The sequence below is a fragment of the Phaethon aethereus genome, assembly GCF_964289735.1.
Source record: "Phaethon aethereus genome assembly, chromosome: 2".
In the NCBI taxonomy this organism is placed as follows: Eukaryota; Metazoa; Chordata; class Aves; order Phaethontiformes; family Phaethontidae; genus Phaethon; species Phaethon aethereus.
In genome coordinates this window covers 127002986-127028751 of record NC_138582.1, presented here as the reverse complement: position 1 = coordinate 127028751, position 25766 = coordinate 127002986, and the positions used below count along the sequence as shown (strand labels likewise).

Sequence of the window (25766 nt, the reverse complement as noted above, 5' to 3'; positions counted from 1 at the left end):
GGGGACAGGAATGAAGAAGAGACAAAATGGATGGAGGATTACAAAGTAAAAACGATTTGGGAATAGCATGTTGGGAGAGGTGAAGAGAGTAGAACAATAGGGAAGAGCATTTGCTGAACGTGAATAGAAATAATTATAAAGTTTCCACCATCTCCTAATAAAAATACAGTAGCCTTGAGTCCCTGTGCTTTATTAAAAACTCCAGCTGGAATATATGAAAGAAGGCAGGCAAATTATTCTCAAAACAGATCGCTTTCAGATGAAGGAGAATGTAGCGATTTGATGAGATTTTTTTGAAGGCAAAAGATATTTGACGAACAAGCCTGAAGAAAAGATGCACCGGGGAGGGAAGGAAAGAAACGAAAAAAAAAATCGTAGAGTGAAAAAAAGAGGGAAGATTTGAGCTATAATTAGCATTTGTCTATTTGCAGGAAATAAATTATCTCTTACCCAAAGAGTTTCTCTGGTACAGCACAGTGGCAGTCCTAACTCCGTTTTTGTTAGATGTCAGGTATCACCCGCCCTTTTGTTCTGGAAAGTTGACAAGTATAGGATTGGGAGGCAAAACATTGCTACAGTGTGCTCTGTTCAGAATGGGCTTGGTACTGTTTAATGGACAATGAGCTATACTGCAGCTGACAAAATACAGATTTCCTGAACCAAATATATTCAGCTCAATACATTTTCTTTGGTTGTGATGGACAGTAATCTGGCGTGACATAAGGTTTGATTTTGCACGGCAGGTTGCATTGGTTCTGTGGTAAATGGAAGCTGTCCATTACAAAAATGCCATTATTCCTATAAACGAGTGAACTTTGAAATTTGAAAAACAGAGAATTGATTCGAGTCTCCAGCTTACCTGCACGTGGAACTTTTTACCCAACTGCTGGTACTGTACTTCTCCATTTGCTATGCATTTTCTCTCTATCTGGGTGAGGCAGAATTTGAGAGCTGGAAATTCCCCCTCAGTTGGGAATCGTTACGCACAATCTTTTGATTCCATATTTAGTGGGCACTTATAATTTTTCTTGTAATGTCACGGGGAAGCTTTACATGTTGATAACAAGGCACTAGAGGTCCTAGTAAGTGTTTTTATGTGCTTTCCACTTCACTTCCCAATTGTGTTTAGGTGAGAAGGAGAAGAATAGCATTTTGTTATTGCTGAAGATTACAGTTTCTCATAACCTGTGTTTTTTCTTTATTTATAAAATACTTTGGACTGAATAGACTCTGAATTACTGTAGGGCTTACTGGGGCAAGCTAAAGTGCAGATTGCTTTTCCCAGTCATGAATTTCAATTAAAAACAAACAACTGATGAGCACATTTCCCTAGAGACTGATTTAAATAGCAGTATTTCATCTAATTCCTAAGCTATATTTTCCTACACGTGTAGAGAAAAAAAAAATTTTTGCTTAAGGTATTTTTGAAAACGTTAGAGACTTTTTTTTTTAGACTTTGATTTTTCCTTTTTCAGGAGGACCAACATGGAAATTTTTATTGCAGTTGGGTCAAGGCAGATTTTGTATAAAAAAATTAAAATAAAAAATCAAAATTTGACCTAAACTGAAATAAGATCATATTTTGAGATTTCATCAAAACCATAAAGTTTGCAATAGTCATAATGAAAAATTATTTTTACAAACATTTTTGAATGAAGTTTTGGGCTAAATTGCAAATGCCATAATTGTGCTGCATTTTAGAAGGGGGTCTATTAGCAGGCGAAATAATAGAAATTATTAGCAAAGGCTCCTTCAGGCCTTATGTACAGCCAGCATTAGATGAAGAGTTATTTAGTGGGCAAATAAGCCTGCCAGATACGAAAGAGACAAGAAGAAATGTGTCTTGGCATGCTGGGAAGGATAAGTATGGAAAAAGCAGAAAGTATTATATTTGATAGTGATGGAATGTAGCCTGAGATGACCCTCTACTCTTGCCTATCGTTAATTTTTCCCCATGCAAAAAAAAAAAAAAAAAAAAGCGCCGCAGCCGGTGAGTTCTCTAACAGCAGCTGTCTGAATGGTGGAAGAACAACCTGTTCACATACATTATTACAGATTTCTGATGCTGTGTTGTTTTGGTGCCCCACCAAAACTGAGGTTCCCCTGTGCTAACGTAGAAACGTAGCGATCGTTCTCGCCACAAAGTGCTTCCAGTCGCAGCTCCTGAAACAGAGCCAGAAGGGAGGGAGAAGGAGAAGTCGTTTGTCCAAGGTCACGGTGTAGGTCAGGGGCAGCACCAGGAGCAACACAGGACCCAGACCTCTAGTCTTTCCGGGCTTACGTAAATAGGGGCATTTACCTGTGTAACCGCTCCTGGGTAAGGATGCCCACAGGAGGCGTTACGTGGGTATAACTCTCGCTGTCGAGGATGCTGCTGCAATTACGTTAACAAACTTTCCCAGGCAGATGAGCCCCTGCTCCTGGGCTTTAACCACGATAGCCCCGTTGCAAGGAGACCGTCTGCCAACACTCAAGGAGTGTTGTTGGAAATTTAGCGAGAGGAAGGAAAGAAAAAACAAAACAAAACAGCCCTCACTTCAATTAGAGGAAAAGATAATTCCTTTCAAGTTGAGAGGCTCGACTCCTGCTGGCCTTTGTTCTTAAGCTTACCCTCGCTGTAGTTTCATAGAGCAACTTGAATAATGCCAGTTTGTTCTGTGATTACCCTCAGCTGGAGCACAAAATTAATATCTCACTAAGTAATTCACTACGTGATGGGTGAACATTTAGTTAAACATGCCCTAAAAAGCTAGGATTTTCTGTGTTCGCTGGAACTCTCTCAGTGACAATTAATTGCCTGTGTTCTTATGTGTTTATGAGCCTCAGTAAACAGGCCGCATATTTATGTCTCCCCATTACCTTCAGAAATAAACTTCCTTAAGAAAAAAATCTCATGTTCCCTGATTACCATCTGATTTTAAGTAAACAGAGGGTGGGGAAAGTGACTAGTAAGCAGTACTTTGGAGGGAGGAAGGTGGGAAATGGAGAATTTTGTCTCTCTGAAATCATACCACATCTAATGCTGGTAGTATTAAGTTAATATGCTGCAAGAGTGAAGTGGCCTTGGTTAGTCCTCTTACTGCTTGGGGGTTTGTTTGCCCTTTTTATCCTAAGAGTTTAGACTCAAGAACAGGCGCAATATTTGCTAACTTGTGATGTGAAGCTGCTATGGACAATACCACCTTTGAAAGGCACGTCTTCTAACCTGTGCAAGATCCTGGTGTTTTCTGAAAGCCCTAAGTTACTGGCGTGGGATCCTGTTTAAGGGTACAGCAGCGATACGCTACAGCCAACGTTCCTCTCCCACTTCTTCATGTTGCGTTTCTCTGCCATTGCACTGCTTTCTCTCCTCATGGATCTCCACCAGAACTGAAGGGAAGTACCAGCCCGTCTCCCCGTCAGTTGTATTTGCTTCGGCCTTGACCACGCATTGAGGTTTGCGAGGAGAGAGGAACCCACCGTTCTTTGCGACAACTGGGGCATCACCACGGACTGGTCGGTTTCTTAATTCTCGTCCACGTCACAGAATGAATTAACACTTGCAAAGCGTTCTGAGATGCGTAGGAAACAGACTGTAGACTAAAGAATAAGATAATATTGTTTGCTTTGGTTGTAACCGTTAACATCTGCAGAAAGAGGACTTTAACGCATAACTTTGGGCACCTGAACAACTGGCTGCTTGTTTCATTTGCTTGTGCAGGTAAGAGATTATATCAGACGGACAACACAAACAATTTGGTAGCAGTGAATGTTCACTGTTACTCACTTTTCCCCCAGATTTTTCCCTCTGCTGCTGTCTGAAGAGTTCCTTTAGGATTGGGCCTTTATGTAAAAGTAGACTAATGGAAATACCTGAGCCATAGTATTAAGATAGAAGATAATAAAGTGAAAAATAATGAAATCTAATGATAGATAGATGGCAAGCCTTTGGTGTTGTCCAAAAATCTCATACATTAACTCTTTCAGTTTTACTCTGGGCCATCTGCAGCTCTGCCCAGTCCTGGACTTTGTGGTGCTGCGATGGTTAGTGCTGGGGGGGCAAACCTGGCCCCGTTTTCGTGCAGGCAGGAGGTGTGGGAGGTGTGCCTGTGTGGGGAAAGCCCCCCTCGGTGGTGTTTAGCCTCTTGTGAGAGGAGGACATCTGAAAACGGTGGCATCCCCCACCTCAGAGAGATTTGGTCCATCCTGGACACTTAATGCTGTCGTTGTTAAGCTAAGTGTTTTGTTCCTCTGTGTCTTGCCCCCCCCCCCCCCCCATCATGGTTATCACATGCTTTACTGATGGTTGCACCAGGATGTATCACTTGTTAGAAATTGAGTTAGCTATCCTTAGGCAAATCAGCTTGATTAATGAACTATTAAATAGCAAGATTCTGTGTTCATCAATATAGTTTTAAGGTACCTGGTCTGATGGAGCTGACAGATCTAGAAATAAAATCAGTATTCTTCTTGTAACCCATTGTAAACAAGCTGTCAAGCATCACTATGGTCTCCTTTGAAATAGCTTTAATGAGTAAATAGAGAGAATAAAAGCAGAAAGACAATGTCAAAAGTGTAAGCCCAAGATTAATTGTTGTTCCTTTTTTTTCTTTAACCTGTTATATTGCTTTAGGTGGTGGTAGCTGTATTTCTGCTGCCCAATGAGCAAATTTTCCCTAGTCCTGACTTGGACAATTTTGACATAATTTTCTGAAAAGTTAATACTTCTAGAATACGTATTGCTGCTTTTCAAGAGCAAGGAGCTAGAAAATGTTTTAATTGCTCCCTGATTCTGATACCTGTGACTTCAGAAGGTTTTCATAGCATAGGTAAAAAGTGTCTTCAAAAAACAAAAAAAGAAAAAAAGTGTATGTAGAATTGCATTTTAGCAAAGAAGAGCCCCTGAATTACATTCTCCTACTAGGTGTCTGCTTTTTTCTTTTAACTCACTTTTTGTGAATGAAGAAATCTGCATTTTATGAAAGGTAAAAATACATCCAAACATATGTAATTTCTGTACTTCAGGCTGCCAGGAGAAGCGTTCTCTCTTTTTTTTTTTTTCTGTCAGTTAACTCTGGATTTCTTATCCACGGCTTTGGTTGTTGCCGAGTTAATATCCTTCGGCGCCCGCCTTCGAACGTATTTGGCTGTCTGGTTTACAGTTGATTTGTTCCCATTTATTTTATTTCATTTCTAAATTTCCCGTTTAAGAGATCCTTATCGCTCACCGGCCTTGTGACTCTCGCCCCAGGTCGGCGACAGCGGTGGCAGCAGCGCCTTTGCAGGTGCGCTGGGACTCGCTTGCTCCCTGGGTTCCCACGGGTGGGCCTGGCTTGGGCTTGATAATGAGCTTCCAATAGGAGGGGAAAAAAGTTGTGAAGTTCGCTCACTGTGGCTCACTGGGATCGAACAGCTTGTCTTTTCTTTTGAGGAACATTTATACTTAACACTCGGTAGGCAAACTGCTATTTCAGTTTGCAAGTGGATTCGCTTATTCAAATGCACAGGCCAGAAAATGAAGGGGATTCTATTTAAACAGTGTGCTCCCGAGTCACAGATGATCTTTTTGATGTCTGTATTTTGCAAATGGAAATTCTCCATTTTCCAGTGCTAGCATTTGTTCAGAGGCTGTGTGCTATCTAAATCTGCTTTTGTGGCTGTTCATTTGCATTTTTGCTATGCTATATTGCCTCCCACCTTCTCCCTTTGGCCCCCCACTCTTTTATATTGAATTCCTATTTTCGCTGCCTCCACTCTATCTTGCATCTCCGAAGACTCAATCATGCAAAGTGCTGAGTCCTCGGAACAAACAGCAGGGACTGCTCAGCACCTTTTCAGGATTACAGGTGAAAAGGGAAATCCAAACCATCTGCATATTTAAGACTTTTGCTGGGAGAGAGCAGGAGGAAGGTGGAGCTGTTACCCTCTCAGGTAACAGTCCGGCTTCCCCTGCAGCTCCTGACCTTTTCCTAGTCGTGAGAACTGCTGGCGCTACTGGCCAGCGCGTCTGATGGGCTGTGTGTGGAAATCTTGTGTTGAAATTTTATGGCACGATGTGAAATACAGCAGTCAGGTGACAGAGCCAAGACGGTCCTTCCTCAACTTCAAATAATGGCCATAGCGAACCTTGCATGTTCAGGTAGATCTCTTGGTCAAAATGCGCTGTTTTCTTCTTCCTTAGTATTCCTTTTTTTATTTCACCCGGTACACATAGGTCCTTTCTTCCCCCAAATCTGGTTACATCCACTTCTACAAGCAAACTCCTTAGCAAGAAAAACTGCATTAATATCCTAAGGGAAAAGTGAGAAGGTGGGGAAGAGAAGCACAACAACTTAATTCTGGCAGTTGAAAGAACAATCTGAAAGTTGTCAGGCTCAAAGTATCACATACCGTCAAGTAATCACTATTCACTTCTGCAGATACCAACCCTCAAACAGCCTATTTCACCCTCGGGGAAAGCGGGGGGGAGAAAGCAAGGGTATTGCTGGAGTATCACGCACTGCCATGACAGGCAGCGTGTTTGAAGCTGAGCAGCAATATAAACGACAGGGCTGGGAGCCGGGAGTTGCAGGCTTCTCCTCCTGTTCCTATCTTTCTTCTTCATTCACCTCTGCTCTGAGCTTCCGAGGGACTGTGCGGTCCTGGCCGGCTTGGACCTCAGTAGGAGTTGTAAATACTCAATGGTACCCAAGCTGGCCTGTCTGCTGAGTCTGTCTGGACAGGTTTGGAAGCTGGGGGGGTGGTAGTGCTGCACAGTGCTCCTCCAGAGGGGCAAGAGCGACCGGTTAATGCCTGTGCACTGCTCTGGGAACAGAGCCCTCATTTTGCAAAAGGTTTTCTCCTGAAACAAGGGGCAAATACCTGTGTAAGCATGGCATGTTGTTCCCACTGCACGGCACGGGACTGGTACCTAAATCCCAATAATTAATGCCTGGTGATGAAAGCACAGTGTATCTGTGTAGTATACACAGATACATAGGCAGTCTTCGGAGCACGTGTATGGCGTCCCGCACTGCCCGTTGCCTTCAGCCGCATTTTTTTGCTCGTCAACTAGCTGGCTATGGGGCAGCTATAGGAATCCATAACAAAACCCTCTGCTTACAAGAACAGCAAACTGCCAGAGTAAAGCGTGGTATTTCCATGTTCCTGTCATGTGCAAGCACGTGCCCACAAACCAAAACACAGCTGGCAAGTCTAATTTTAGCTCTACCAGCCTTGAGAAGTGTCCCTTTAAAGAAATTCTTTTTATAATTCTTTTTTTTTTTTCTCTGAAGCAATTTGGTTCATAATACAGCAGCTGACAATCCTGCTGCAATACTACCGATGATTTAAATAAAAACAAAAAGAAGCTGCTGCCCCACATTTCTCCCTCCCAACCCTCAAATTTACGGATAGGCAAAGCCACGGTAGAAAGGCCCAGGAATTTGATGACGTGTTAAAGGAATAAGTGATTCAAAAAAAAAAAGGAGAAACGTTGGGATTTGTGTAGAGGAGGAAACATTTTGCTATTCGCATACTTTCTTACTGGTGATTCAGAGACCTGTCGCAAGACATACTCTTCCTTCTAGTCTTTCGGAAGATAAATATTTGGGACGGCTGTGCTGACACAGGTCCGGCACGCCTGGGGGTTGTGGCGGCTGTGGGGCTCCCCGCCGGGTGCGGGTGCCACACCTGGCCCTCACCTGGGCCCGGGCTGCGGCGGGGCGGAGGCCGCGGGGCGCGCTGCTGCCGCGGCCCGGGCAGCTCGGCTGCTTTGGGGGGAAATGGAGCTGTAGGTAACTTTTGTGGCACTGTGGCATTTTCGCACGTCTGGCCGAAGGCACCCGTAAGTCAGGCCGGGCGAGTTTCCTCTTTACTCTCTTCCTCCATTTTGTTCCAACTTTAAATAAACCAAGTCTTATATAAGCGGTCTAACAAAGTATGTATTTAATATGTCTGGCCCCGGGTCGCCTCTCCGCCAAGTGCCGGATGACGGTACGGAGTAGCTTTCGGGGGAGGGGGGGGAGGGGAGGAGGACGACGACTTCCCTGCTCGGCGACCAGGCTCCGTCACCTTCCCCTGCCTGTTTCTTAGAAAAAAAAAAATTAAAAAAAAAAAAAAAAAAAGCGCGTTGCGGGGCTTCTCTCTCTCCCACCCACCCCCCCCCCCCGCACACCCCGCCTCCCCGGCGTTAGGATTTCCCGAGCCCCACGGCCGCTTTTCGGCGCTCCCCGCCCCGCCGGGGCCGCGGGGGCGGAGCGGGGCGGTGGCGGCGGGGCGCGGGCGGCCGCGGGCGCGGAGCGCAGCGGGGCGGGGCGCGGGGGAGCCGCGGGCGCGGAGCGGGGCGGGGCGCGGGGGAGCCGCGGGCGCGGCGGCGGCCGCGCGGCCTGCGCCGGCCTCCCGGGGGAGCGGCGCGCCGAGGTCCCTCCCACCGGCGGCGCGGCGCGGAGGGGGTTTGAATGAAAGACAGGACGAGCCCTGAGCACCATGTCACTCCGTGAGGGAGGCAGCGGCAACTAGGCTGGGGAAGGCTCTTCCCTCCCCCCCTTTTTTTTTCTTTTCTTTTTTTTTCCTTTCTTTTTCCTTTTTTTTTTTCTTTTTTTTTTTTTTTTTTTTGGTTGGAAGGGGGTGGGTGGGGAGCGCGAGGGGAGGGCTCGAGAGCGGGGCGAGCCGAGGAAGGGACGAGGAGAGCGGGCGGCTCTGCGGCGGTTCGGAGTTGCACTGTCTGCCCGGCTCCTCCGGCAGGACGTTTCCCTCCCGGGCCGGGCAGCACCGGCGGCACGCTGCTGCCAGCGGGGGAAGGCGGGCCGCTCCGCCGCGGGCAGCCGGGCAGGGGGCTGCCACCCACCCACCCAGCCCCACAGACACGCACGCACAGCCCCCCACACCCCCCTCACACACACATTATATGTGCGTGCGTGCGCGTTTTTGGCTGCGCTGGAAGTAGCGCGCTGTAGACGGCGAGGAAGTCTCGGCAGCCTCCTCCGTCGCCCTTGCTGACAGGAGTAGCGGCCGTGAGAGGAAGAAAGGCCCTGGGGCACTACACCCTGCCAACGAGTTCCCTGCACCAGCCAGAAGGACTCCAGCTACATGGGCAAACGCCTGGACCAGCAGCCAATGTACCCCCAGTACACCTACTACTACCCCCACTATCTCCAAACCAAGGTAGGGCACGGCGGGGCCGGGCGGGTGACGGGCAGCGGCGCGGCGCGAGCTGCGGGCTCGCCTCGGCTCCGCGGCGGTTTTTCCCTGTCGTGGCTCGGTGTCACGCAGAGCCGAGCTGGCGGGCAGAAAGCGGGCGTGAGGGAGGCGGGAAGGTTGCTGTCGGCCCTCGCCTTCGCAGCTTTCTCGATTTTAATTCCCCCCGCACCCCCCGAGGGCCGCTGGCGTCGGCTAATTCCTTTTGTTGTTTGGGGAGGCCGGTGCGGTTAGCGCTGTCGCAGCCCTGGGCAGGTAGTGTGTTTATTGTGGCACCGGGTAACGCGTACTCCGCGCAGCACCGGGCAGGAAGCGCTGTTTTGGTGGCTTTTCCAGTGATCTCCCCAGTTCATTCGGCGCTTGAAAGCGTTTCGCTGTTAGAAAAGCTGTCTGTGGCAACTCAAACTTTTAATCGGCTGAGGGGGAGATGCTGTGAAGCTCGGAGGAGGGCGAGGAGCTGACCGGCTGTAAATCTGGTGGAGTTTGTTTCAGTGCCTTGCACGGCTCTTAGTATTTCATTAAATATTGAGGACGATACGGCTGTACTCTATGGCATTTAAAAGGCCTAGAAATAGAGGTTAGCTACTTTCCGAGAGCGTATCCAAGCGCGGACTCTTTCTTTTTCTTTCTTCTTTCTCTAATAATTTTTAAAACGCCAGCAGATTGGAAGGCAGGCCTGCATCTCCTGAAGCAGCTGAGTGAAGTCGCTGCTACCTGGCCATGAGTTAGTTAATTAAAGCTTATTTTTTCTAATGCCATTGTATAATAGTCTGCTCTCTGAAAAGATTTCCTGTGTGACCAAGGGACAGTAACAAAAGGAATCCCTAAACCGAAAGTTTGCAAACCTTGTTAGGACACTGTATTTAAAAAAAAAAAAACAAAACAACAAAACCCCACAAAACTGTTCTGAAGTGTGACCTCACAGCCACGGATTAACAGTTTCAATCAATAAACGAACATCCTTTAGGAGGGGGAAAAAAATAAGCAGGGTGCACACACGTGCCTATGGCATTGCATGCACATACAGACGTTGCGCTTCTGTGGCAAATTTAACACATGGGACATTTGACGTGTGCGTCTGTGTGTGGTGAAGTGCCACGGGGGAGGCTGACTTCTCCAGACTTTTGGTTTTGGAGCACGTTGTACTGGCTGCAGTTCTGAAAGGATAAGTTATATTTCCTTGTTAATAAAATTACTTTCCCCGTTAACGTTTGTAGCCTGACTACTGCATTATATAAATTAACTAATTGTCAAAAACTGCGATTCAGGCTGGTGGGAGTTGCGATGACACCAGAACCACTCAAAATGATTACAGCCTTGTAATTCATGGCAGGGTTACCTCTCGCTTCTTTGCTCTGCTGTTTCTTTCACTATATCGTGCAGATTTTCTTGTATAAAATTTAGCCTTTTTTAATTTTGTGTTTTGGAGTGATTTTTGTCACTTGTTTTTTTTTTTCCCCCCTCCTTTCAAGGTCGATCCAAATTGCATTTTACCTTTGTGACCGTTTACTGTGTATTGTTGCTGTTGCAGCAGCAGCAGCTCGTCACTAGCTTGACTGCAATATTGCCTATAGCTTTAACTGTTTGGGGGATTGGGGGACGCAGACTGATGCTATTCCTCAAAACCTGGCAAGCCAAGGACAAGAAACAATTGATGGTGTTTTTTTGAAAGAACAATAGCCTCGAGTATTGGAGGAGAAATATTGGACATTCCATGCCTTTTACTCACTTAGCTTATATTTTGCCAGTCTTTTTTTTTCCCCCTTTTTTGCTAATCTTTTTTAACTTTGTAAAATAAGCTTTTTAAGGAAATTAATCTTGTATTTAGGCTTAAAATAGTAACAATAGCTTTTCCCTACCGTGGCTTTTTTTAGCACAATGATTTAAAAAAAAAAATTAAATGCACTTTTATAGCTGGTATATAAAATTATCAGCCCCATGAAAAGTCATGTGCATCTGTCTTTGCACACATGCACTGTTACTGTAAGGACAGGTAAAATTTCAGATTGGTGATACGTTTTATATGGCATTAATTTTTCTTTTTTCCCTTGCTCCACAGTTAAGTGGGTGCGTAAAACCTAAATAATAAACACATATACGCACGCATATATATATATATATGCACACACGTACAAGTATTTCTCTTCTATAGACCTTAAGAGTTTATAGTCGTGCAGACAGGCAGCATCTGGCTTTTGTTACCTTAAAGCTAGCCATCAGCTTCTGGGACATTTTAAAGCAGTTAGATCCATTGTATGTCTAAAGCTAATAGTCGGGTAATCAAATAACGTCGTGGTGGAGAGCTGTATCTTTTATCATGCCTATTAGAGCAACACAGATTAATAAAACCCCTGTATGATTCCAGCCGTCCTGTGAACTCCAGCTTTTTATTTTCCCAAAACTGCTCTTTGTACCGAGCATGGTAGGATTCAGCTCCGCAGAAAGAATGTGTTTTTATGCTCATAGTCATGCACGCTGGGAGGGGGGTGCATTCATTTGTAATTAAGAAAGAAATTCTAGGCTTTTTTATGGCATTTGCGTACAGCTTGCGAAACGCAGAGTGGCGGCACGTTAAACGGGCAAAGTTTGGGAATTCGTGTTCCCCAGCGCGTTTGGGTGAAGCGCTGCTTTTGCTTCGCTTGTTTGGTGAAGTTGTCTCGGTTCTTCCTCGAGAAGTACCGCGTTACTGTGCATCACGTCCTTCTCACGGGGGAGCACGGAGCTGCGCAAGATCTCGGTCTACGCTCTGTGCCTTCCAACGTAGCTAGCATGTTGTTGCACAGAAATGGTGTAAATGAATAGCTATATGGGCAACGGGATTATAAATAGAAAAAATGGATTCCATATGTTTGTCTGATTACTTTATAGTGCTTCGTGGCCTTTTGTGGAACATGAAGCACACACTCTTATTATTCAATTTACTTGTGCTCCTTCATTATCAGATGCCACCACTGAAGCTAAAACTTTAATTGCAGGTTTAGACAAACCTGTTGTCTTCCAAAAATGAAAAGGGGGGTGGGGAGAAATGTCAATTTTTAAGAGACAATTGCGAGGAATTTAATATGTCTCTTAAGGACAAGCACTGGGTCTGAGGAAAGACATAACCTTATTTTCTCGTTTTGGCATGAGGCCGTCTGACAACTGCAATTTGAAAGTACAGTGTTGGAACTTCTTTAGGCAGATCCTGAGAGCAGAGTCTGGTTGTCCTAGGAGTTTATTTCAGAGTACACATTTTTGGTTACTGTTTTAAGTGAAGGATAGTCTTGTGTTCTTGCTGCAAAGAATATTGCAGGGAGGTGGTTCAGCTCATGTACATCTGATGAGAATCTATATTAGGTTTTTTATTGTATTTTGAGACATTAAGTGAATTTCCTTAGTTGCATCCTTGCTGATGGTGTAACTACTTGAACAACTGGTTTACAGGAGTATGTTGTAAATTGTCACATATGAAATGATAATGATGCCAAGTCTTGCATTGCGGTCTGAATTTATTTCTTTAGTTTCTTGCTTGCCAAAGCTAATTCTTTTCTCTTTGCCGTTTTGCATAGTGGAAAACAAAACTAAGCACCATGAAATGTCATGTAATGATATGAAAAAGGGGGGAGAGAAATTAACCAAAACTATTGGAATATATTTGAAAGGGTCTTTTTAAGGCGCTGTGCTTTATCTTTGTCCTCTGCAGCTTATGATTAGACCTAGCGCTGGGGGTAAGCGCTCTCTGCAGTCTCCTGAAAAAAAACTGAATCACTTGCGTAGAACGGAGGAGGTGTCACAGTTACCTGAAGATAGGAATGGGTTGTTTTACAATTGCTGTACCTGCATTTGGTGTAAAAATATGCCAGTTTAGCAGCTCTTTCCATGCAGTTTGCTTTCATGCATTCTCCAGATATTTCCTACCTATTAGTCACGGTTCGGGTTTGGTGGTTTAACTCTCATGGTGTTGACTCTGCTACCCAGTCAGAAGGCTGAAATACCCCAAGCGGAGAGGCGGTGTTTACTGTACCCACAACACCTCTTCATCTCCGTGTGCCTGATGCACGTGTGAACAACATGCAAAAGGAAGAAGTGTGATTTCCCAACACCTACGTGAATAAAATCCTGTCTCTGAGGATGTGAGAAGTGTGCAGGCTGCCCTGCAGGCGAGCGCGGCTTAATGAGCCTGTTTGTGAAGTGACAGATACGTGTCCCAGCTGAGGCGAAAACGATTGGGAAATTCAAACAGGTGTACTCCGAGGAGTTTAAGCTCGATAAAGTAATTTTGTGGGTACACGTTTGGGGGTGTGTATGTGTTTTTCTGTGTTTCCTTTTTGCCGTTTTTAGGGCATCCTTTGGCATGAAGGAACAGGGGACCTCTTTCAGTTGCGTGCCTCGAGCACGCCTCGCTCCATCGGCCTCTTTTAGAAAGCATATTTTTGGGATTGGCGCAAAGCTCTTGCCTCTCTTCACCTGGTACCTACCCATCCCCTGCTCTTTTGTCACTCACATTTCTGTTTAGCGAGTTTACCGCATTCCCCACTCTTGGCCATCTGGCCATACAGAAGGCCTTGAAGAAAGCGTTCCAGATACGGAGATGCCTGACAGGGCTTCTCTGGCTGGTAGTGTTCAGATTGTGTTTGGTGCCTGGTGTGAAGCAGGGGTCAGGTGTAAGGAGTAATTCATCAACCACACACTGATTTCAGGCTGCATTTCCAACCATCTGCAGCTTGGATTGCTGCCAGAGCTCAAAAGTCTAGCTGGAGCCCATGTGATCGTGCCAAAGTAAAGGCAAACACTTGCAAATAGAGAAATGCATTTCTAGGAATGAAGTTTGTTCGCACTTAGCCCCTGTCTGATTCAGTATGTCGCAGCGTATTTTAAATGCCTCCGAGAGCTGCCCGAAAGAAATATGAATTTGTTTAAATGCCATTTAAAAATATTTAAGCCTGACTGTAATTTTGATGGTAATATTAATATCTAACTCTAGTATTTTACCAGTTGCTTTAAACAATAAGGAAGATAAAAGTTCTATTCCTCTGAAGAATGCAGAAATATATGAACTAGTTTGTTTTCCATGACTATTTGCCATCTATCCTTACATCCCTGGATAAAAATAGTTTTATTGCTGTAAGGGACACTATGATATATATAAAAATGATGTTGGATCTCTTGGTTGATCTTCCTTTCATGTGTGTCTCAATGCAAGTCTGTTTAAGTAAAAAACAACAACAAAACCCACCACAAAAAAACCCCCAACCAAAACTGGGAAAGAAAAGTTTAAATTTTTACTCTTTTGAACATTTGTGTATTACTGTATGCCATGGATATTTATTTTGCAAGCATGTATTTTACTTCTGTAACAAAAGATGGAAGCATTTGCCAGATAGATCTTGCTGTGGCAAATGCTGTGTGTTAATACTTATAATTTAGAATGCCTTGTATAAGGTACATCTTCAAAAATAAGGTACAGTGCTTCAGAACTGGACCGGTTTGGTTTTTAATGCATGGTGACCTTTCAAAGTTAGCCTGATGGTACATTCACGCTTTAATTCAAGTGTCTTGGTAAAAATCATCAGACTGTCAGTTCTTAAATTTCAATGAATTAAAAACCAGGTAAGAAAAGATGCATTCTGGGTAGGATGCTCGAGTTCATTTCAGGTCTTGCTCCAAGTAGCCTGGATAGTGTTCCATTTGCATATAATTGCAAGCAGGGTTTTTTTAGTGTGTGGGGTTTTTTTGTTTTTTTGTTGGGTTTTTTTTTTTATTGGTGTGGAGGAAGTGGGTTTGTCACTATCTATACTCCAGGCAGGGACTTTGAGTTCACTTGCAAACAAGCCCATTCCAGTGTGTCCAGGAAGAGAAGCAGATTTTAAAAAATGAGTGGGCTGTTTTTATTATTTTTTTTTCTGTTTTGTTTTTTCTTGAAGAAAAGTCTTTTAATGTTGGAAATTTTATGTAGAGAAAAATGGTTGATGTGTCTCCAGAACTTGCTTCCAGTGCTGCATTAAAATTGTGTTTTGTAACAGTCTCATCAGCTACAGCTGTATGTGATTAAATAGTGTAATATCAAAAGCATGTGTGAATAAGAGCTTTTATGATATAGTTGTTCCATACCAAAGGCTGCAGATGGGCAGAGAGGGGAGACAGGGAACAGTGATTTACTCGGATATTGTCACAGCCTATATTGCGAGTGTTTGTGTAGTGACGTTTCGCAATTGCTCTCCCACTCATATGGGCAAGATTGAGTGATGGAGGGAAGTTTAGAAGTAAATACTTTTACACAGAGAGCTACTCTACATGTGCAGGGTGTCAGCCTGAGAGTGGTGTCTGCTGATGCAGAATGACATACCAATGTTTTAAGTAGCTGATTAACAATAATATATTATTGTTAAGAAGTTAGAGCGAGCGGGATCTGTTCTGCTTCCCTTGAAAAATCAATGAAAGTGCTTCAGTTGTCTTCAGTGGGGCAGAATCAGGCCTGCAAAGCACGTACTGTTCTCCATGGCAAAACCAGGACAGATGAACGATATGCAGGCTTAAAAAAAAAAGAAAAAAAAAAAGACAAACCCCCAAAAACGGATTACAAAAAGAAACAAGAACTGTGTGTCAAAATAATTCTACATCGTCCAAGTGGGTGAGGACATACCTCATCTGATATTTAACAGCATTTTGGGTTTTCTGTGGCTGTAATTTCTATTTAACATTATTTATGCTGATTTATAATTTTGGAGAATGAGCAGCAAAACCCAGTTCCTCTGTCTTTCTGCCGGTTTCCTTCTCTGCCACAGTTGAGATGTGATTTATAGGTAGTGGAAGCCTAATTGCAATAGGAGATGTCTTGCATGGAGCCCAGTGCCTGTAATGAAGATGAGCAATTTCTGAGAGAGAGTAAGCGTGGTTAATGCGCAAAAAAAGTGAAGGGTAGAGCAGAGAGCTGGTTTTGCTTTTACTTATGTAATCCTTAAGATAAAGAGGCTACACGGTAGTTTTGAAATGTTTTTCATTTCAAGTCAGTTTTCTGTGTAGATCTTTTCTGAGGATAGAGTGTTTCTAAATGGAGAAGTGCAGCACAGGTTGCTTGTCCCGTCTGTAGTGGTGGGCTGGAGGCTCCTGTTGAATTCCCCAGTCATACTGTCTTTTTGATTTTGTTGGTTTACAGCAAAGGCTAGTCTCTTCTCCTAGAAGCTTTCATTACCTGAACAACTTTTTAGGTCTGACACTGTCAAATAAAATAAAAAGATAATTTTTTCTACTTCTGGATGCAAAGACACTTTTTTTTCTTTCTTTCTTCTTGTCTTCCTTGTTTGTTTCGGTGCTCTCTTGCTTGCAACCATGGTGGGAATAAATTCCCTCTCTGCCTATTTGTTGTGAAGTCAACTTCAGCTTCAAATGTGGTCATTTATTTAAAAAGTAAATATTTACATTTTAAGTGTTTAATTTGTGGGAAATTTATGCAGATGAAATTGTTTGGACAGATTTTCTATAAGGGTTCCTCTGTTAATTGTATTGACTTCATTCAGATGCAAATGAGTGATATAAACCACCTGACTTATCATAGTAGAAGCCAGAAGATGCATAAGATTGCATGCTTACGATGTAAAGCTCTCTGATATTTTGTTCCTAGTTGGTGTCTCCATGACACATGTTTTATGGATGGTACCGTGTGGTTGATGATGATTTATGGGCTGTCATGTAGTGGAAGTGATGTCACTCCTGTGTGATTCAAATTTATTCAAGAAGAAGAGTTGTTGAACAGATTTGTATCCCCCTTCCCCAAGTATAAATCAAGCAGCAGTTCGTTCTTATTCTGTGAGTGTGCATTAATAGACTCAATCCTGAAGCTGCACTTCAACGCTCCGCTGCGGAGCGTGGCAGAGAAGAGCGGGAGAGTCTTACGGGTGGACCAACATGATGTTGTTTTATTTAACCGATTGCTCATTTGGCTTCTGTCCCGCTCCCTTCCCCACCCCCTCTCCCAGCCCTTCCTCTGCCCAGCTATATTTAGAGACCGGCCAGGCTGAGCCATTCGAAGTTCAGTATCGACGCCGCGCGGGAGCCTGACCTTTCCGCACGCGGCCTCGCGCCGACGGGAGGCGGCAGGACGGGATCAGCCATCGAGCCCCGTTTGACTTGCCGGCGAGAAGCTGCTTCTCTGGTTATTTGAAACAAGATGCGATGCAACCTGGTTGCCTTTCTGGGTGAGAAGCTGACAGCCGTCGCCCCGGGGTTAGCGGAGGGTGCGAGGCAGACCGAGGGTGCGGCAGATAGGGCAGAGGGCTGTTCTGGACGCGCGGGGTGCCAGGGCTGGCAGAACCTTGATGTGGTGCGTTGGTGACCTGCGAGGTAAAGGGGATTAGGGGACTTCAGATGGAGGCGTTTCGCCACAGGAGGACATGAAGGGAGCCTGGTGTACAGCTACATCACAAAAGGTTTTTAAGGCTAGGTATCCATAGTTACAGCAGGAGAGTTAAAATCTAGATTTCAGGGACTCACCTGGTGTAATGTCCTCCTCTTTAGAGAAGAAAGTATTTGGCAGTTCTTAAAGCTGGAATGATGTGCCTGTGTGAATTCCCTGGTGCTCTGAGAACTGCCTGCTTAAAGTTTGCTCTATTTTCCCCTCTTGTTCTAATTTTTCCGGCTGTGGAAAAAAAATGGCATAGCAATTCTTAGCCATGTAAGGGACTTGTTAGTTTCTTTTTGTGGTTGGGAATTGTTTCTCCTTTTGGTCTTCAAAGGCTGTTGCTGATGAGTTTGCTTTAAAGGGAAGGAATTACTTCTTGCTTAGACAAAGGCTGCAATCCTTATTTCTTCTTTCTCGCATCTCTCTGACCTTTTATTGGGGGACATGCATATAAAAAAATTCTGCTTGTTGGTATCGTGCAAGTTGATGGATGCTCTTACGAAGGGAGAAGCATAATGGGAAATGCAGTCTTCATTTCTGTTCCCTCGTTTTATAGTGATGAATTTGGTTTGGTGCCAGTTAGTAAGTACATGACCTTTTCCCTACATCTTTTGATTCATGACAGGGGGTGTCAGAGCTGTGTTAGTGATCTCCCGTTTCAGCTTTTAACAAACTATGAAATATTAAAAATGAATTAGGTCACTTGGAGCTGGGCTAATATGTCTGTGATGCAGGATGGTGATTTCATATTAATGAAGCATAACACGCAGCTTAAAGCACAAAATTCAGATTTTTGTGAGCATACAAACAGCAGGGACCTATCACTCTCAAGTCAGAATATTTTATCTTGAAAATGTTATCTTTTTTTAAAGACAAACCAAACAAGATATTTTGCAAAGATGGTGTTATCGGCAGCAGTTATTCATTTAGTGTTCATTCCAGAAAATCGTATCTGCCTTTCAGCCTAATTAGAGCTAAGTTTTTTTCAGTGTATTTACTTTAAGATCAAAACTGCCAACAAGACTCCTTTTAGTATCAGCTGAGATGTGTCTACACAGCTGTCGATGTTCTGCTTAGCTGATACACACAAACCGATAATCTACCATATGTAACGGAGCGGTATAATATATACTCGTTTCGTGTGCAAATGGCACTTCTGAAATTGTTTAGCGGAAGGGAGACTGGTGATGAAAAGAACTGTGACCGGTACGATGAATAAGGTAAAGAATAGGACCGACAGCCCTTACACAAGTCCCTGCCTGGTTTTGCATTCACGAAAACTACCTTTAATACCGTTCTATACGTGCAAGACATCAGGAAAAAGTCAGAGGCACTGCAGTCCTTCAGATGTTTGACAAAGCGTGCAGTAGGACTTGGTAAGCTGAATGCTTTACCTAGGCTGTATTAAGACCAGCGTTTACTGCGTCAAGGTAGAGCTGCACTAAGTACTGTTAAACAGTCCTTCGTGAAAACAAGCATAAAGCAGACACATTGCTGTGGCCTTTAGCAAAGCAGCTGGGAGCTTTCTGCCTGGGAGAGCATCGTACTCGCTGGATTTTGTGTTTGTGCTCTTTGTATCTCTTCGGAGCTTTTGCATCCTAAAGGAACACAGGGCTTGATCCAAATATTTCCAATAAAAGCGTCCTTTTTGGTGGCTCTCTTACTGTGGGTCCCGCCGGTTGGTGGTGCAAGACAGGCTAATAGTAAGTCTGGTTGGTGTATGGTGGCTCCAGGATGGCAGCAGCGGGGCACGCTGATCCCACCTGTCTGCCGTTGCCTCGCAGATACACGTGTGCAACGCACCGAGTCATCTTGAATTTTGAGATCACGGCTGTAATTCCCATCTCTAGAAACAGCCGCGAGCAATCTGTAGACTACTGGCCCACCAGGACACACTTGTTATCTGTGTGATTCAGCAGCCTCCCTGGCCACTCAGTTTCTGCTTTGTATCTCTGCCGTTTTACAAAATCACTGTAATTGTATACAGTTGTCCCTGCGCAACGTGCAATTTCCTGTAGTTTGAAAAGCTTTCAGCGTAAGATTGTCTAAACTTAATAGCGTAAGCATTAATTTACAGTGTTAGATGGGTTATTGGGTGTTTTTAGCATGCATAAGTCTGGCAATAATTGTACTGGACAGAAGAAATAAGTTTTGTTTCCTTCACTTTCTGCCCTGCTTTTACTTAAATGGATCCCTGGTGATGGTAATACTTAGCACATAGCAGTCATTTCAATTTTCAGAGGGCTGTATAAACATTAACTAATCTTCAGAGCCCATTCTGAGAGGTGCCTTAAACACCTTATTTGCTCATGTAATGGCTGCATGCAAATAATGGCCTCTGCTTCCAGAAGCCTATACTGGATTATTGAGAGTTTGGGGAGAGACTTGTGTAGCATCCACGCCTTCTCTTTTCAGGCAGAACCTGGAGGTGGGGATTGTTGTTGCTGCTTTATGAACAAACGCAGTGCGTGAGTGACACAAGAGTGGAGGCAAAGCTGGGAAAACGAAGGGAAAACATTTGCAGAAAGCAGCATGTTAATCTTTGGTTATCCAGAAGTGCTCAGTACCCGCAACTTCAACAGCTGAGATGGAGGTCTCAAAACATTTGAAGCCAGATCCGCTACAGTTCCCAGATGGGGCATCCAGAATTACAGGGCACTCTTGAAAAATCCCTTACCTGAAGTGAGCGCCTGAGCCAGCCTAGCTGGTTCAACATCACACCTTCCAGCCCTTGAGCCTTTCTGTTAGGGAAGAGAGAACATGGAGCAGGGTAAAAGGACACGCTTTCTGGAGGAGAGGGATCCCTGTCGTTTCAGTGTTGGGGAAGGTGGTTGTCTGCAGTCCTGCTGAGAGGCCCGGGTGAAAAGGGCGCTCGTGGTGTGTGGTCAGCGATGTGAGGGGCAGATCAGGGCCCAGCTTGCACTGTTGTAGAGAGTCAACCAGTGACTGGCCCAGGTCTTTTCAGAAGACATCAAAAACTTAGTGGACAGCTGGATAAGGATGCCAAGGACTACTTCATCGTTCCAACTAACAGCAGAAGAAACTCCTTCAAACAGCGCCTGTGCACAGCCCCCCTGCCTCACTGGCCCTTGCTGAGCCTCCTGTCAAGCACAGATGGGAAGGGTGTTCGAAACGATGGTCATGATTTGATGAACATCATGTAAGGGCTGGTCTGTGTTTGAGTCTTTCAGCATAATTTTTCCAATCTACAGCACCCGGTTAATCAGCAAGGGAGTAGTAAAGAAGTTATTTAGGGGTAGGTGTTAGCTAAATAGTAGCTGATAGTTGGCTCTGATGAATCTGTATCTGGCTTTGGTTTTCTCATGCCCGATGTTGTATGTCTTGCCAGGACTTACTTTAGATTTTTTTTGTTGTAATTATTTTTTTTATTTTTCTCGTCTTGGCTTGTAAGATTATCATATGTGTTTCCCTTACTGTTGTGTTGGAAGTAGTTGTGTTTTTAAAAATCACGTCTTCTTTTGATTCAAAGGTACATTGTAGATGGGAGAGAAATAGTTGATATTCCTGATGCTGATAACTTCTTGTGTCCCAAGGGCTTTATTTTAAATATGTGAAAATACTATGAACAAGGGTGGATTATTGGTATTTTTAAAGCAGAACAAGGAACTGTGCCAATGGCCACAAAGATGTAGATTGTGATTTTACAATCTGTGTTGAGGAATGAAGTATGACTGCCATGCTCCAACAACAGCCGATGAAGTAGACTGCATTTATGCTTCATCTCTCCTGGTCTTTTAGCTAGGGAGTAAATTATTAGTTGTTTATTATTTCTTAACCTTCAGTGGGTGACTTGCTTTCTGTGCTAGTCAGCCATTCTGGGGTAGAGATATGTGAATTTTATTTCCTTCCTCCTCTTTCCCACATTCTCATTTGCTCTCAGGAGGGATTATCCGGTAAGTTCATGCCTTCTTTTTAACCAGCCCGATTGGCAAAGAGGCAGTCTGATGCTTAAGTGACAAGTACAGACGTTGAAGAGGCTGAGGCACGAGGCCTGGGCACCATTAGCATGAAATGAATGGAAGGAAAGCCAGAAGCCTCTATCTTTATACTGTGATTTGGTGCTTGTTCTGGCATTTGACCATCACACCTTTTTTTTTTTTTTTTTTTGATACAGATATTGCAACTGTATTTCTTAAGCAAGTCTTCCTCTTCTCTTCTTTATTTTTTTTGATGGTGTTTCACTGTTTGCAGACCGGCTCTGACTGTGCTGTTCTGTTGTGCTGAGCTGCATGCGAAACCAGGGTAAGAGATGGTCCCTGCCCGCAAGAGTTGCTGAGCGATGTAAATAAGGTAGACTCGCAAAGGTGGGTAGGAGCAGAAGCAGAAAGAAGAACCTGCCCGGTGGGAGGTTGCACTGCAGAGCAGTGCCAGGACCTGGATGGTAGACGGTAACCAGTGTCTGGTTTTTACCCATATACTGTGTGCCACTCCGTCACCTCAGCAGTGAGTCACTCTGCCTTCCCAGTTCGTGCATTGCTGATTTTTTTTCATTTTCTTTCCTAGTGTTCAGGGTTGCGATTGCATACAATCTGTTCACAACTGCCTTTATGCTTCCCGGGGCTTTGATTTCTCCATCTTTGTGTGGTGGCCAGTTTCCCATGCGTTGCTGCCTGGGAGGTTTTGGGTGTCGGCAGCAACGCGGAGCAAGCTGCGGCGTGGTTCTCTGGAGGTGCCTGTGTCGGTATGCTGGCACTTCAAAAATAAAGTCTTAGCTGATGTTGCTGGCTGGGTTCACCGGGGATGAAATGGAACTGGGCAGAAGCGCAAAGCAGCCGAGGTCAGTGTGAGACAGCAAGTCTATTCCCAGCAGATGAGAGCTCTAAAATGCCACGGTCTGCGGTGGCTGGGGGCTCGTGCTCGGTGGGGGTTAGAGGTGGTGTTTTTTCATACTTGTTTCCCGTTTCGCTAGGGCTGTAATGTTGCAGGAGAGCCGTGTTTCCCACAACCGTTCGGTGCTTTCGAAAAATAAATACTGTGGGGGAAAGGGATGCATATGTCTTGCACTTCAGCAAGTTGGCTGCTGATAAATGTTAGGCTGAAATTTCAAAGGGACAGTGCTTTGTACAGTAGCTTGGGGCCTCGGAGTCAGAAGTGCTGGTCACCTGCAGCTCCTATTAACTTCAACTAGAACCGTATGTACTTTGCACTTTTGAAGACCAGGAGCTCCTTAGGGCTTAAATGTTACCTTTTGGTTTTTTGTTGTTTTTTTAATAGCCGTTACAAGCTGACAGGAAAACCTTCTCTCACTTCTACTATATTTTTCTTAGTGGAAAAAAAGGGAGTTGGGAGACCAAGGCAGGAACTTTTTTTTACAGCAGTGATAGAATGTATTTCCAAAAGTAAATACTTCTGTATGTCTTACAGGTAATAGTTCATATTGTTAGCAGCATAATGTTGATGCTTTAAATAACTTTATTGTTTGTTTTCCTTTGGCAACTGAGATTGGATAATGAGGATGGACATAATTTCTTCTTAATTTTTAAAGATCTTGTAGTGTTTGGGATGCAAGGGCTGTCAGAAAATGATTGTTTGCTTAGACGAGGAAAAATATGACAGAAGCTTCTCAAGCAATTATGTGGAGTTTATTTTTAGGAAACATGCATTTTGAAAAGTACTTGCTGTATTGGTCTGTTACCAGCTCTCATAGTTATATTAAGTGGTAGGAATTTATTATTCCTAAAGGTACATTAGTTCAAAACGATCTAAATTTTCAATATGTATGTTTGTATATGTACCAGTTTTTATCTCCCTGGAGACTGCAGGGAAAACTTTGAATATCTAACCCAGATATACCTAAAAAACTCAAAAGTCAGAGACAAAAAAAGCAAAATGCAGCCTTCCAAAAAGCTTTGGATATAACAACCAGCCTCACCAGGACCCCCCAGGTTTAGGGGTAAGTTGCAGTCCTGAGTGTTTCTTGAGTTTGTAGACCCAAGTTTTTGGGGTTAACACTCAGCTGATGATAACTGACTTTTTTAATTGGACACATATTTTGAAATTCTGGGTTTGCGTTTCACATTGCTGCCGAGTGCTGCTGTATCTGTTGCTTACTCAGCGATAGCAGCGGGAATATCCAAAGCGGCAATCTGGAGAAAAAAACCTGTGCCTGATTTGTTTAGTTGTATTAATTTTCTTCCCACTGCTGTTGGTAGAAGTGATTTGCTGACAACTGGGGTGCCCATGTTGGGAGACGGGTGACTCGTGAGGTGCTCTCCCTTTGGGCCCCGTCCCGCCATCGGGGAGCGCTCGCAGCTGCGCGTCACCTCGGGAGCGACTGCTGAAACCGCAGCGCTGCGTACGCGATGGGGAATTACTCAGCGGGAAGAGGACTGGCAGAATTTGGCCTTTAGGAAAGAAATTTCATTTTGTGAGCATATTACGAACAATAGAGAGTTAAGAGATGAAAAACTGCGAGTACATAGAAAAATAATACTGCTTCAATTTAAGCTGTGGTTTAGTAAGTTTTCCTGAGGGCATTTTATCTATTTTTTTCTCTCTCTCTTAGGGTTTTATACTGCTGCCCATCACTGCAGTATCTGAATGCTTTCTATATAGAGTTTGATAGCAACTTTGAAGTCCCCAGTGAACTCTGCAATCTTGGGCACATCTTTCTTTAGGGTGTTGAGAAAATGTGTTGTGTGGAATTTTTCAAATAAAATATTAGTCTTATTTAATACTACCTTACAATAGTAAAGTAGGTTATTTTAAATTCTTGCTTTGGGAGATGTAATTAACTGTTTTTCATTTTTCTTCTTCTCCTTTTTTTGATTTTACTGAGGTTCTGGGGTACAAGAAGCACCAGTGTTCAAGTCGGAATACATTATTAACTTTTAAAATGTGTTTTCCGAAATGTCACATCAAGCAGATAAGGGACAAGTTATCAAATATCTAATGTTACAGAGGTTTTCTGTTTTGTTCAATGTTATCTAGATTGTTTGAAAAACATTAAAATGATATTTACATTTTTACAGGTGATGCATACCAGCTCAGTATCAGCAGTATCAGCTCATGAGAACTGTTAGATGCAGTCTCTTATCTTCGAAAATGATTCAAGTAAAAGTAAATGTTTAAATTAGTAGATTGGAATAAATTCTTAAAACTAGCAAGATTACAGTGAGAGGATTTACTAACTGATTTAGGTATTCCGTTCTGAACCATTTCAGTATTAGTCTTGTGTGGCTAATCTATCTATCCAGCTATGTAATCTGCCTGTGTAAATGAGGTACTTAACTCTTCCCAAATAATTTCAGAGAGAAATAAAAATAATATCATTGTTTTCTCTATCTTTCTTTACAGTCTGTCAGAGAAATACCTTGATTAGCTTATACTTAGTTTACATGTGCAGGTGTCTTCCTTGGATGTGAACAATAAGAAATTTTTGAAGAAACTCAAGTCGTAGTAATAACTTCTGTGGTTACTTCAGAATATGACTGGTCCTGTCATTATTTCTGTGTTGTTGTTTTCCCTTTTTAATCTCACGTGATTGTGAGCTCCAGATATTGCTCCAGCAAGCTCGTAGACCTGTCCTGCCAACACTTATGAGTGCCTCCAATACTGTCCTAGCGAAGATGGATGTGTCTGTTAACTTTGGTTAAGAGAAATGGTCCTGGTGATAGCTAGAGACAGTTGAACATAAACCACTCAATATTAAGGCATGGATTTGAAGTAGGATGTGCATTTAATGGCAATTTTTGGACAAGGAGGAGTTCTGGTGGAGTTCACAAGAAATGGGGAGAGTGGGGAAGATAATCTTGCAGTGTGAAATTTCTTTCTATTTCCTCAACGCACTGATAGTATTTTGTTAGAAGGGATACAGTATTAGAAGAGACCTCAAGAAGTCATCCAGACCATCCTCCCTTCCTCAGAGGTGAAGTCAAGCGGATTTACAGTATTTCTACCAGACAGTTCTCAGTGGCTTGTGTCTTAATGAGACACAAGGAATTCCTACGTCGTGGTGAGAGGTGGTATGGCTGAGGAAGCTGCTGAAGCCCTCACCCTCTGGTTGAAGAGGTTCTCCTACCTACCCAGGTACCTCATCTGGTGTCCTAATAGTTTATAGTTTTATGTATTTTTAGGCACTTCATTCTAAATAGAATATATGGAGGTGAAGGAGCGTGGTCAACTCGGGAGTGGCAGCTCTGACTGAAATGTCTTGAACTATTATTTTTTACCTTTTTTTTTTTTCTGCAGCTGTTGTTTTAACTTCACATAC

The 25766-nt window shown here is 43.7% G+C and overlaps 1 protein-coding gene across 3 annotated transcripts in view; it reads left to right on the top strand.

Moving 5' to 3' along the window:
* Window positions 1-8423: 8423 nt before the first annotated feature.
* RBMS3 (RNA binding motif single stranded interacting protein 3) overlaps window positions 8424-25766 on the top strand; it is a gene marked incomplete at its 3' end in the record, with an annotated part of 447733 nt that continues 430390 nt past the window's right edge. For all 3 annotated transcript variants that reach the window (XM_082015151.1, XM_082015150.1, XM_082015149.1), the window contains exon 1: window positions 8424-9123. In XM_082015151.1, coding sequence (XP_081871277.1) covers window positions 9049-9123 — 75 coding nt within the window. In that variant the 5' untranslated portion in view covers window positions 8424-9048. The remainder of the gene's footprint in view (window positions 9124-25766) is intronic.